The following is a 13,821-nucleotide window of genomic DNA, read 5'->3' on the forward strand; positions in this document are numbered from 1 at the left end:
GGAGCCAAAACATAAAGAAGCACCAAAATGCACATAAAAATTTCAGCTCATGCGTTGAAAAAAAAGCAGCAAAATGTTTGTTAAAAACTTCACCAAAATGTACATTAAAAGGGCTCCAAAAAGCCAAACTGAACCTTTTTTGGGCATGGAGTGTTGTGTGTTTTTTCAATACGTATTTTGGTGCGTTGATAGTGTATTTGTCAAATGACAAAATGTGCGCAAAATGCATGTCTGCTAACAGCATTTGGAGTGCCATTAAAAATTAATGGCACCCAAAAGCGCACTGCAAATTTTAAAACAATTTTAGCACAATTTGGAATTATGGTAACAATTGTGCAATTCTGACAACAATTCTGCATTGCTCAGGTATGAATGCGTCCTAAACAACTATACATTATAACTATACTGTATGCATATGTGTATACATATATATATATATATATATATATATATACATACATTGTACACCATATATAAAACACAAATATACATATATACATACATAAACATAGTTATAATTTTATATCAATGTTTAACCCCGCTGGTGCTGATATTAGGAAGAAAGAAACCTTCTTCCTCACATCATAGCAGCTTCTCACCAAGATTCTCCAGCTCTGGGATGGAGAATCTGGGACGGAGATATTTTAAAGAGATGGCCAGTGAGATCTTCAGATCTCACCTTCATAAAGTGGCCATCTCCGTAAAAGTGAATGACAGAGGAGTGTGTCCTGTGATGAGAAGTGAAGAGAATGTTCTCCACTTCTCACCTCAGCTTCATAACCTAGCACACCTGAGAGATCAGCTGTGATCCTCAGGATCTCAGCTTTTCTCTCTTTCTTAAACGGACACCATAGTCACCTGCCCAATAATTTCAGTGTTGTTCTGTTGTGATCTGCCACTCAGTTGTTGCACACCCAGTCTCATGTTGCCACCTTCCTTTCTTAGGACACCAGGCGCCAACACTTTCTGTGTCCCCCTGATGATGTGGCTCCAGATCCTTCCTCCTTTAGTTCTGTCTTTTAGCTAATGTTGTGTTGGCTGCAAAAGCAATTTTGGTGTGAAGGTTCACTTTAAAGACAATCAATCATGTTTGGGATCCTTCAAGACTTCCATTATTGTTATTTATTTATTGTTGAAAGAGTTTTATTGGTTTTGATGCACAAAACAATTCACATAAAGAGAACCAAATAAGAAGAAAAAGCACAACAGGAAATAAGAGGGGACATGGGAGGACATGAGTCCACCCCACCACATTAAACATTTAAATTAGGTAACATTACAGGACAAAGGAGATAGAATTCCATCTCAGAATGGTAAAAATTCAAGTATAAAAAAATCAAAAAAGCGCAAGCAAGAACTGAACTCCTGGTATAGCTAAGCTCAGAGGGAGTTCATAGTAGGACATAGTCCAGGGAGTAGATTTCATAGAGGGAAAACTGTAAGAGGGAACGAGGGGAAAGGGATTGGAGAAGAAAGAAAAAATCCATTAATATTACATTGTAGTCTGAATAGTCTTACTCTGGAATAAATTAAAAATTGTGCAATCTAACCTAAGAAGATGTATATTCCTTCCTCTTAATCTTTACTTATTTTGTCTGAGTCTGGCACTTCAACTGCAGTGCTAGAATTCATGTGAAGTCTGGAAGTATCTACCCTGCGAGCCTGACCTCAGTAGGATTGATTTACTAAAGGCATATAGGCTGTTAACCTTGCAAGGTTAAAGTATTTTTGCTTTTACATGATTAGATGATTGAGTCACCAGAGTTCACCTCATTCATTAAGCTAAGGGAAAGTTTCCTTGCAAAGTGAATAGCCTCATTTGATTTGTAAATCATCCACACAGTGTTCTAACTTTTGAGAGGGAATAACAAATGACACATCCAGTTGTTAATGAGAATGTAAACAGCCATAGGGGTCTATTATTTGTCATAGTTATGAATTCAGAAGCTAAGACAATGTATGAGGTCAGTCAGCTAATATGGCAGCACTTGTCAAAAGTTTGGTCTTTTCCGAATAGACATGTGCCGTTTGTTTTGTTCTGATTCGAAATTCGGACAAAAGTTTTGTTATTTGGAGATTTGGATGTATCAGAATTTCTGAATTACAATAGTAACAAATTTAAATGAATCCAAAATAATGAAATAAAATTTCATTTGGAATTTGAATCAATTTGGACTCAAAATGAAAAAATTTAATTTAAATACTAAATTGAATTAAAAAACTAATTTGAAATTCAGTATAAACATATTGCTGAGTGTTGCTTATTTCCTTCAAAGGGTTGATTTACTAAAGGCAATAGGCTGTGCACCGCAAGTGCACTTCAAGTGCAGTTGCTTTAGATCCAAGGGGAATCTCTGAAATGAGGTGAAGCTCTGATGATTTCTTTCATCCAGTCATGTGCAAGCAAAAATTCAGTTGTTTTATTTTCCTTGCATGTTCCCCTCAGATCTAGAGCAACTGCACTTTCAGTGCACTTCCAGGTGAACTTGGAGTACACTTGTGGTGCACACCCTATTTGCCTTTAGTAAATCAGCCCCCAAGTGTATTAGTGTTAGAATATAGCTGTCTTTCAAAATTTGAAGTTTAAAAAGAATAGAATAGAGTAAAATAGAATAGAATATACAAGAATAGATTAGAAAATAAAAGCATACAATAGAATATAAAAAATAGAAAAGAATAGAACAGAAAAAAGTAATAGATTAGAACAAAAGCGAATAGAATAAAATATAAAGAATATATCCATTTTCCGAAATTTGAATTTTGAAAAGAACAGAAAGAATAAAGCACAACAAAATAGAAAATAATAGAGTAAAACAGAACATAATAGAATAGTATTCAAATAAAAGAATAGAATAAAATATAATAGAATAGAAAATAAAGTAATATAATAGAAAAGAACTGAATAGAAAAGAAAAATATAGAAAATAAAAGAATAGAATAAACTAGAAAAGAATAAAATAGATACAGCAAGCATAGAACAGAAAAAATAGAATAGAATAGAAAGAATATAGCCAAATTCCAAAATTCTAATTTTTAATATAATAGAAGCAGCTATTCTTCACAATGAATTCAGTTTGATTCGATATTTTCAATTTGAATTCGATGTGAATACTTTGAATCCACTGTATAACTTTGAACCCGGTTGAAAATGAATTAACGAAACAAAACTAAACAAAAATATTTTGTTACTAATGCAACAAAACAAAATTAGTAACTTAACAAATCTATCCGAAACTAAACACATTTTTTCATTCTGCACATGTCTATTTCTGACCATTGATGCTCAAACAGATGTCAGAGTTATATTATACAAAAATATTTCTTGCTGTTCTCTAGATTGTGCATACCTGTCTTACAATCCAAGTGCATTTTCAAAAGGGCCTCTGCAATATTATGTTTTTCAGACCATAAATCCCCGGAAAAGATGCCTGATATGCCAGTGACACAAGCTCTTGCCCCTCCAGATGGGGGATGGGGGTGGATTGTTGTCTTTGCTTCATTCATTTCAATTGGATTTTCATATGCATTTCCCAAAGCCATTACAGTATTCTTCAAAGAAATCCAGGAGATATTCAGCACCACATACAGTGAAATTGCATGGATATCCTCCATAATGCTGGCAGTCATGTATGCTGGAGGTAAGTTACCAAGCATCATTATTCTGTGTGCTGCTTTTCCTGGATCATTGGACCGATCATTTCATTTTTTATTGCAGTTTATTGAAGTCATTCAGCTTGTCATGAACAGCAGGATGATAATCCAGTAGTACAATATCCACATATGTCTGCTTAATGCAGTTTTTCCCAAACCTGTCTTCAGGCCCCAAGAACGATTAATGTTTTGTTGATATTTACACAGCCAGCTAGATTGTAATGCTGAGACAAAAAAAACAATCATTCTCTGTATGTGTGAGGTGAATTACAAAACACATACTGTTGGTTGCACTTTAATGTGATGTACTGGATTCCATTGTCCTCTGTGAAAAGATGGTGCACAAAGTTCAATTCCAGTCAAAACATTTTAGTTTTGATAGAATAGGGCAGGGTTGGAACTTATGTAAGGCTTTTTCCCATGTCTAACTTCCTGTCTCAATGACAATGCTTAACATGAGTAAAAATGGACGCAAAAACAGAACACAATAATAACCTTCCCCCCCCCCCCCCCAAAGAAAGTTCAGCTTCTGCCTATGTACCTATTGGAGGGATTCCTTCCGACTTCTCTTTTTTTATTTCTTGTAAATGTCCTTTAAAGTTTTTAGGGACGGGGAGACCTTGACTGCACTTGGTGCTTCAGCTGAGATATTGTGTACCTTTTACAGTTATTTCTGGAAGGATTATTTCTCTCTTTTTTATGCTATTAAAGAAGATACACAAATCAGTAACTAATCCTTCCTTAAATATCTCTTACTACAACATACTATTGAAGCTTTATTTGGTCCCCCCTCCCCCGTGTTAAGTGTCTTCTCAACCTCACTAGAACTACTGGTAAAACCAAGCTGACCATGACAACCTATAATCATTTACAAACCATAGGTGCCAAGTCATTTACATAATTGCACCATATCTGGCTTCAATTCATCCCAAATTTCATGGAGGAAGAAGTTACATGATATATGGTTTTGGTGATGTTATAAACAATGTGGAAAAACTTAAATTCGATCATAAATTGGCACTACACCCTTGAAAACCTGCAATGCATGAGATTCATGCCACATGCACAATGCCACATATACATACCATGAAAACCATTCTACATGTTCTGACTTGTCCATTGGTTCTTCCGGATAACCTGCATTGGAGGTTCCCCTCATGGGCATTATTAAAGATTTCATTCTACTCACACATGTATGCACTTTCTTTAGATTAATCCTCTTTCAAGCCTGGAAGAATATTCTTCTTAAATGGAAAAAAACCCTCCAGCCCTTTAATAACTATTTAACCATATCAACATGGATCGTAATAAAAAATATCCACACTAGATGAGCATGTCCCCCAAAATGAATTCTTTAAGATTTTGCATTTGTGGTTGGACTTTTCCAACTTATAGGTATAGGACATGTCATCTCTTGAGTAGCTTCATAGCCCTGTGTGGGTTCTGTGCATCTGTTTATAATTATCTATTTGGATAGATGAGATGGGGAAATGGTAGATATGTAGCGTAGTATGAGTTTTATATGTATATATGTATGTATGTACGTTGAAGTTTTTTTTTTTTTTATCATCCACCATTTGTTATGGCTCTGTGTAACTTAGTTTCTCTATTACCCACTAAGGGATACAATATAAATATATTTAATAAACATAGAGTTGGAATTCTCCCTACAAGAGAAATGGACTCTAGGCACATAGAAAACTGAAGGCAAGCCTTGTTAATACAGGTTTTCACAGCTCATCAAGTACACTGGTGTTCTTTCAGGGACTGTCCTGCAGTCAGCAGTGACTACCCATCTGTGTTTCAATTAGCACAGAACTCTGCTTTCAGGTCAGGCCAGTGTATCTGGGGATTCCTTGTGGAGTTATCAGGACCAGAGCTATGACAGTCTTCCTGTCCCCATCTCTGAAGACCCACTTTAATGTGTGACTAGCAGACCTATGCTGTTTTGAAGGCCTGTCTTGAGGCCATGTGTGTGGGTATTTGCTACAGAAATAGCTGTTGACAACAGGCCACTTTGTGTGAGCATTTAAAATTTTCCTAGTTACTACTGATGTATCTTATAATTTATGTAAGTTTGAAAGCTGCTCACATGGAGGTGCTCTCATCTTTATTTTAATTCTCAGACTGTGCTTTATTTAAGTTAGCAAGCTAGGCACTTGGGGGCCCTGCTTTTTATTCTAACTTTGATTGTTTTGGTTGCTTTAACAAGATCTTGTTACATTCAGAGAATGAGGAGGGGACTGGTCCCCATCAGACCATCTTGAATGGAGGTCAGCCCAAAGATCTGAAGCTTTTAACAACCTGATATGCAGTACATTCGGCACTTAGAAGAGGAATAGGCACTCTGTAGAAAATTTCTATATTACACAGCAAGCCTGCACAGCATTAGATATACATTTTTAAAGGCAAGTGATGTGACTGCAGCTATAGGGGGAAAAAATCATTTTTGAATGAGCTTCAGCTTTAGGCACCCTAATAATAAGAAATTGGAAGCAAATTTAAAAACATGTCGAGACACAAAAAGTTATTTATAAATGTCGCAGGTCGACACCTTCCTATTCTGTATCAAGATGTTCTCTTTGTTCCTTCAAGTCAGAGTCCACATTCCAGAAACACAATACTTCTCCAAGCCTAGCTGGCTCAGGGGGTTCAAAATATTTAAGACAAAGCAAGACATCCAAGCCTGTTGATGAACCCACTACCACATGAATCTCTTTCCCCACCAATTCCATCAAGGATGGGGGATACCCAATAGCTTTCATGGAGATTTGGGAAGCTAGCTAAAGAATGGCTGCAAGATGTAGTATGAAAAGGTAAAAAACGGAGTTTGGTCTCTGCCCTCCACCTTGATTCTTTGCCTCACCTCTGTGTTTCAGCAATATTGGACAGACCTCTCTTTAGCCATTCAGGTATTGTTTAGACAGAAGGTTGTCATGTTTATTTCCATTCAAGGACATTGCAGTGGAACATTCTCACAGCATAGGATAAAAATAGTCTTATTCTAAACAGGATATTTTGTTACATGCCCAAACCAAGATCTCTCTCAAAGGGCAGATTTTTTTTCTTCACTTAGATTGAAGATTGCCACAATGGATGCCAGTCTTCTGGTTTAAATTCTAGGAGTTCTGGATCATCTGTTTGTTCAGAGTTGTTGGCCCCAGGAAGACTCCAAGCTTCCAATCAACCTTGTAGAGTTATGATTAATCAATCTGTCATTACTTCACAAGATGCCTCTGTAGACATCAAGTCCAGTTGAATTCCCTGTTTGTCATTCCATAAAGTCCTAAAAGAGGTTCTCTGGCTTCTAGAGCCAATATTTCAAGGTGGATTTGGAAGGTTATTGTGCAGGCCCATAAATTGTTACACAGGTACCTCTTTTTTTTCCATTAGGCAAACTCCACTAGGTTAGTGAGTATTTCTTGTGTTTTTAGTCATCAGTTCTCTGTGTTTCAGATTTGTAAAGCTGCAACCTGGTCTTCCACACATTTGCATGTGCTACAGAAGATGCTAATTTTGGCTAAAAGCTTCTGCAGTCATCTTTTGTTGCTCTTTTTTTCCTTTTTGTTTTCTTCTTGAACTGTCTTTTGGATGTCCCTAGGTTGCTTTAATAATCATCAAGCTTTGTCCCTCAATGGATGATAGAGAAAATAGAATTTTTATACTTACTGTGAAATCCCTTTCTTGAAGTCCATTGATGGACACAGCTCCCTCTCCTCATACATTATCATTTATCATTATTTTGGACTGCTTGCTACAACTGACCTTTTGTGAGGTAGAAAGGGCCTGATTTTCAATTTTATATGTGACAAGTGTCCATTTCTCTTGTAGACGGTGGCATAATTCTAAACTGCTTAATTATCAACAAGTTGTACAAAAATCATGTTTCAGTTCCAATTTTCCTAACATTTTGGCATAGAAATCTTTATGTCCGCTATTGTTTGTCGAACATACATATGCAAACTTTAAAAACCTAAACAAAAAAGGTTGTAGAAACAGTTTTGGGAAAATCCAAATACCAAATGATAAGGTATCACTACTAAAGAACCAAATCGATTAGTGTGCATGGAAGTGAATGATGCTGAAATGATGTTAAACACTGCTTAGGTGTTGATTTGCTAAAGGCAAATAGGCTGTGCACTGCAAGTGCACTCGAAGTGCACTTGGAAGTGCACTGCAAGTGCACTGAATGTGCAGTTGCTCTAGATCTGAGGGGAACATGCAAGGAAAATAAAAAAAAACAGCATTTTTGCTTGCACGATTGGATGAAAGAAATCAGCAGAGCTTCCCCTCATTTCAGAGCTTCCCCCTTAGAGATAAAGCAACTGCACTTGCATTGCACTTTAAGTGCACTTGCAGGTACACTTGCGGTGCTTTTGCAGTGCACAGCTTATTTACCTTTAGTAAGTCAACCCCATTGTGTCACAGAGTCCAAATAGATGCTTAAAGGCTTTTTTTAAAATAACAAACATGTTATACTTACATGCTCTGTGCAATGGTTTTGCACAGCGTGGCCCTGAACATCCTCTTCTGGGATCTCCCAATGGTGTAGGTCATTTCCTTGCTGTAGAAGAACCTGCAACATCTAGTCCTTTCCTTCTTTGCCTGACTGTAGCTTGTCCTCCCCTTTTATGCATAGGATTTCAGTTCTTTCAATTATGGAGCCTCAACATCACATGCAATTGAAATGGTTAGGAATGGCCACTCCTCTAGATGGACATCCACCCACCATGGCATTTTAATATTTGCATAGCTTCTCACAAGATTCGGCATACTTCTTGCATCAGGGCTGAGTTCACTTGGCAGGAGCACTGAGACAGGATACTGTGATGTTTTCTGGTACAACAGCTTGCTGGCCCCTTCCCACCAGTCATGATCAGCTTACATTGCATTGAGAAGCTTCATTGAAATATATCACTAACATGTTGGTGTCAGAGAAAGCAAAACATAAACAGATTAAACTTTATCTTTAAGTCGAATATCCTAATGTGACAGTATTTTTTCCTGCCAAACTGCTAAGAGCAGTTCTAGGTGACAAGTGAGACCAATCAGTGAGCTACCATTAGCCAGCCAGCAAGCACAGCAACTGTGCCTAAATCAGAAGGCTTGCTCAATATATCCTAGTCTTTTCTGTGAATTCTATATAATTACTGTAACTGAAGCCAAAATCAAAGGCACCCTTTACATTTTCAGTGTAAGCGCTGTGAAATGTTCTGTTTCTCTGATTCCTGAATCGCCATTTGAATTTAACGGTGGATTTGAGAAGCACATTAGTGCTGACATTCCCAGGTTATCAGATGACAGATTATTTGTAAATGAGAGTAGGTTGGACTAGTGCGCTACAGCTATGCCTGAATGAAAAACTACTAAACGCCATAAACAGGTAGATATTTATAGACCTGTACATTTAACAGATTGGATTCAGCAGGACAAATAAGCTTCAGCAAGCATAGCAGAATTCCTGTCTCCTTTATTTACTGAAGCTCAGCAGGAGAGTGATCAGTGCTACAGTGCAGGAATTTAGTGAGCAGTTTAAACAATTTATTTGAAGGGTGATATATTATTTAAAGTTGAACTCCAGGCAAACATCTAAATTCACAGAGGAAGCACATTTGAGGGAGCACTTTTACCTGCCAAATTTTCAGTTCTTTATAATGTTTCCTTTTGTAACGCTCACACAGTGCAGTCAGGAGGATAATACCAGCTATTCTGTTACAGGGCATATAGAGAATATAGCAGCGTCATATTTCTACTCTAGTCAAGAAGTAGCAACAGACTAAAGAAGTCATCTGTCTTCTCACATTACTTTCACTCTCCTCCTATCAGCATGCTCCTCATCAGCACACCTGCATGCAACACAAGCTACTGTCGCCTGTTACTCTCCTTTCATCCAGTCTGCATGCTGTTTTACAAAGGATTGCAAAAGGCCGCAGGGCCACAGGACCTTGCAGGGCTGAAAATAGGGGGGGCATGTACCCCAGGCACCGCATTAGCAAGGGTGCCGCTGTCTCCATGCTTCAGGAGACCCATGCGGCTTTCCTGTAACCCCTGGATGGCATTTACTAGAACCCAGGGGCTGTATTTTCTTCTTACTGATGCTGAAAACCAGCTTCTCTTCCTCTCCCTTTCAGCTGCTGCAGGAGTAAAATACAGCCCATTGGTTCTAGTAAATGCTGCCCCTGCCACCCCTCCCATCCAACTTCCTCTTCTTTCTGCTGCCCCCGGGTCCCTCCCCAAAGTGCTGCCAGCTCCCCTCCTCTTCTCTCCTGCCAGCTGCTGCAGAGGATGTGTCAGGATGGAGAGCGGGGAAAGGGGCCAGTAAATGTGTCATTAACTGTCCCTTTTCTTTTCTGAATGAGTACAGTGAGTGATCGGTACCAGGGACAGACTGACAACTCATGGGGCCCCCGGGCAATATGGGATCATGGGGCCCCTGTGTCCTCACCCACACTCAAACCACACCCAAAAAAGCCTATGAAAGGTACCAGGGACATCTCATGGGGCCCCCTACTGACCCCGAGCCCTCGGGCAGTGCTGAGTTCCCCAATGGTCAGTCCACCCCTGATCGGTACAGATTGCTCCTGTGTCATTGTAAACTGTGTTTACTATTCTTCAGTTTGTGATTGAACGGGACACTGCTCAGAACAGAGCACATCCCATTCATTCACTCTCCAGTGCAGTTGAGGCTGCAGAGAAAGGTACTAGGGAATCTCTGTCCTCAGTCCCTTTCTCTATCTCAGACGCGACACAACAGAGGTCTGTTTAGACCCCTGCTATATCACCAAAGCCCCCCAACGGCAGGATGCAAAATGTAAAATAATTTAAAAGCTGTAAAATCTAATAATAAAAAAAAAACAAAATTGCAAAAATAATAAAAAATAAAAAAAAAATAAACTACTGACATTATCTACTGCCCTACTCACACCAACCTCTGTTCTACTGACACCGTCATCTATGCTACTGACAACGTCCACTGCCCGACTGACACTATCTACTGCTCTACTTACAACAACCTTTGCTGTACTGATACATTCACTGCTCTACTGACATGGTCCACTACTCTACTGACACCCTCTACGGTTTTACTGACATCATCCACTGCCCTACTGATACCGTCCACTGCCCTACTGACACCGTCCACTGCCCTACTGACACTGTCCACACACTATCCCCTGCCCTTCTGATACTGTCCACTGTTCTACTGACTGACACTGTCCACTTTTAAGGTAGACTAAATTCAAATTTTTACAGTGACAAGAATGCTTTTGTTCTATTTAACTATGCCACTTTAAGACTCCCTACTATTAACACAATTTGGCCATGTGCACTGTTCATCATGGCTTTCTACACACGCCCCATTGCTGCTCTCCTTCGGGCACCGAAGGTATCCCAGATCTTTTACAATCATGTAGTGTATGTGACGGGCGTGGCGTCAGACCCCCAGCCCTTCTCACCAACTCGTGACCGAAGGACTAGCCAATCTAAAACCACGCTGTCACTTGAGTAACAATGCCATGGTCAGCTGCACCCTGAAAAAAGATTTTCCAGCTCACTAGACCACAATCTATGTGCCGCAGCCTGAGAGCGATCGTTACTGGGTCAGGTTAATTCCGCAATTAACTCTTTACACTGCCACCACCGCCTTTTTGTATGGAGAAGGAGGAAACTCGCCAATCTTAGCAGTAATACTATGATGTTTGAATAAGCGTCTGTATACACACTGTCACCGCAGGCAGATGTATGCAGAAGTTTAAAACACACAGTAGCGCTCTTCAGAGACAGGGATTCTTAGTTTGCATAAAAGAGCTTTAGAAACAGTTCAACACTTTACAGAAAATAGGATTTATTACTAAAAAGGTCAAAATGGTGCAATAAAAATATTTACAGAAAAAAGATGTAGCCAATATATATATATAAATACAGAGAGCAATAACACAGCAGAGAGATAACAGAAAGAAGTTTAGAGAGGTAGAATACTTGCCAGAGTACTTGGTTTAAGCAGATTCAAGGGTCCTGAGCAAAAGGGTACTGTTTCTCCCAAAGTTGGTTCCTGATGTTAAAAGGGAGATCTCTTCATTTTACTTCTCCAGGCCTGATAGACTATTTTGTAGTTCCCCAGCAGGGGGTGTCTCTAAAGCCAAGGGCCAATCGCCTCATTTGGGGAGGGGGGGGTCTAGGCGGAGACCCAAGTTAGGACCAAAATCCCTCCTAGTTATACCATGGTCAATAACCTTCCATTGGTACATGTAGCATCCTATCCACTGGTAGGATAATATGCAGAATGATATTCTGAACGCCCAGACATCACATATGACATATCTGGCTGTGACGGTTAAAGAGATATTGCTTTCTGCTCTCGGGTAGACGTAATCTAGGGGTGTAAGATATCAGGTGACTTGTATTAAAATGACCTCTCTGAATATATGTTTTGTTTTATTGTATGTATTTCCTAAGAGAAGTTATGAAAGTGTATGAAAAAGTGGTTTCCAAATGAGATATATGTTTTACTGCTATGCCAGAATGCTTTCAAGTCCAGTGACTGGCGGGTTTACAGCTTTACAATCAGCTCCGAGCAAGAGGCTAACAGACACTATGGAACCAGCTAATGGGGTTTACAACCATGAAGGGTATCCAGCTGTGCCCGATGCACTCCTGAATTCAGCCACACCAGACCACCTGCCACTCAACAGAAAGGGAGGGGGGCTGATTTGAAGTGAGAATGACACAAGATGGAGGATCTTAACAAAATGGATGTTCGCGTCCATATTTGTACGTACAATTGCTACAGTGTATACTACAATAAAAATTGACGTGTGCCACTCAAGTGTTCAGGTTTGGCTTGGAGAAAAGGTGGCAACCCTAGCTGCCGATCTAGAAAAAAGCAGCAGCGCTTTAAGAGGGGATGTCAATCCTCACCTCTCCAGTGGATTAGGAGGGGTGCCACTGCTACAAAAGAAGAGAGCCCAGAAGCAGGTTTTTAATAATTTACTTCTTTCCTGCTGGTGCTCCATTTAATCCACACCAGAGGTGATGCTTGAGATCACTTCATTCAACCCTCACCTCTGTGGAAGATTAGAAAGGGCGTTACGACAACAACAACAACAAAAAATAGCCCCTGGGTGGGGCCTTTAATAAACCAGGCATGACTGTAGAGTGAGGTCATTTCATACCTCACCTTTGCAGTAGATTAGGAGGGGCTGCTGGGAAGGAACAGCGCACAGAAACAGACCTTATTATTCTTTTCTGAAGGCACCCCTCCTAATCCACTATTGAAGCGAGGTGTCTCATTTAAACCTCACCTTTGTGGTGATTGTGTAGCCCTTTACGCTACATGTACAGCAAGTCACTATTACCAAAACATTGATATGACTAATACATACTGCATATATTATTGCTATACTATGGCTTATATTTGTATTTAATATACTTAAACTTTTCTCTCTAGGCAGGGGGCTGAGTTTTTGGAGGGTAGGGGGGCACCAAACTGAGTATTTGCCCTGGGTGAAAGAATATCTAGCTTCACCACTAATAGCTTGTACAATTTTAGTGCTTGCAATATTTGCAAAAAAAATGTAATGCTTTATTTATACAGAGCTGCATTCATTTGTGTCTTTTATATCTGCCTGGAATTCATTTTCAAATTAAGTAATACTAATACTGAGGAGATGTCAAGCTTATCCAAACAGAAAATACAAAGTGAACTCTTAGGCCCCTTTCACATGGGCTATCCAATCAGGTCCACTTTCAGTTTTTCAGGTGGACCTGAGCAGAAAGTCTACGCATTCCTCTGAACAGGTAGGTGCTCCGGGTTTGATCATGTCTACTAAGAAAAAAAACAGAAAGGACTCCATCCACTTCTATTTATGTGGATCAGATTATAGGGTAGTTGGGTTTAAAAAGACAGCACAGTTTGTTAAATCTCAGCCACCCATATGGAACAGCGGACTTTGTCTGTGTCCGCTCTCCAGAAACTGAGTGGATGTGTCATCCGCCCACCCTGCTCTAATCAGCAGGGGATCTGTGAGCAGATTCCCTGCTGGTTGGAACAGAATCCTCTCCAAGTTAAATGTTTTTTGGCTGATAAAAATCTAATCAAAATTACTTCACCAAACTTAAGGGTTCATTTAAAACAGACAGCAAGTATTGCTATCCATTTCCCAATACTCACTG

At 39.4% G+C, this 13,821-nt stretch overlaps 1 protein-coding gene and 1 long non-coding RNA gene across 4 annotated transcripts in view; one reads left to right on the plus strand and one right to left on the minus strand.

The window, feature by feature from the left end:
* The window catches only part of SLC16A7 (solute carrier family 16 member 7), a 109,617-nt gene that overhangs the window by 54,345 nt on the left and 41,451 nt on the right, over positions 1–13,821 (plus strand). For 2 of the 3 annotated variants that reach the window (XM_089674030.1, XM_089674031.1), the window contains exon 2: positions 3,405–3,638. In XM_089674030.1, coding sequence (XP_089530156.1) covers positions 3,425–3,638 — 214 coding nt within the window. In that variant the 5' untranslated portion in view covers positions 3,405–3,424. Of the gene's footprint in view, positions 1–3,383; positions 3,639–13,821 lie in introns of those variants that run through there. The other variant, XM_089674032.1, reaches the window with a different exon arrangement.
* Positions 1,108–8,418, minus strand: LOC149464758 (uncharacterized). The gene is made up of 2 exons (XR_016312292.1): positions 8,135–8,418; positions 1,108–3,875 (listed from the first exon to the last, which is right to left on the minus strand). It is a non-coding gene; the product is annotated as an uncharacterized LOC149464758 (long non-coding RNA).

Source organism: Staurois parvus, unplaced genomic scaffold (genome assembly GCF_062004578.1).
Source record: "Staurois parvus isolate SC_StPar_1 unplaced genomic scaffold, SC_StPar_1.0 ptg000147l, whole genome shotgun sequence".
Taxonomy (NCBI): Eukaryota; Metazoa; Chordata; class Amphibia; order Anura; family Ranidae; genus Staurois; species Staurois parvus.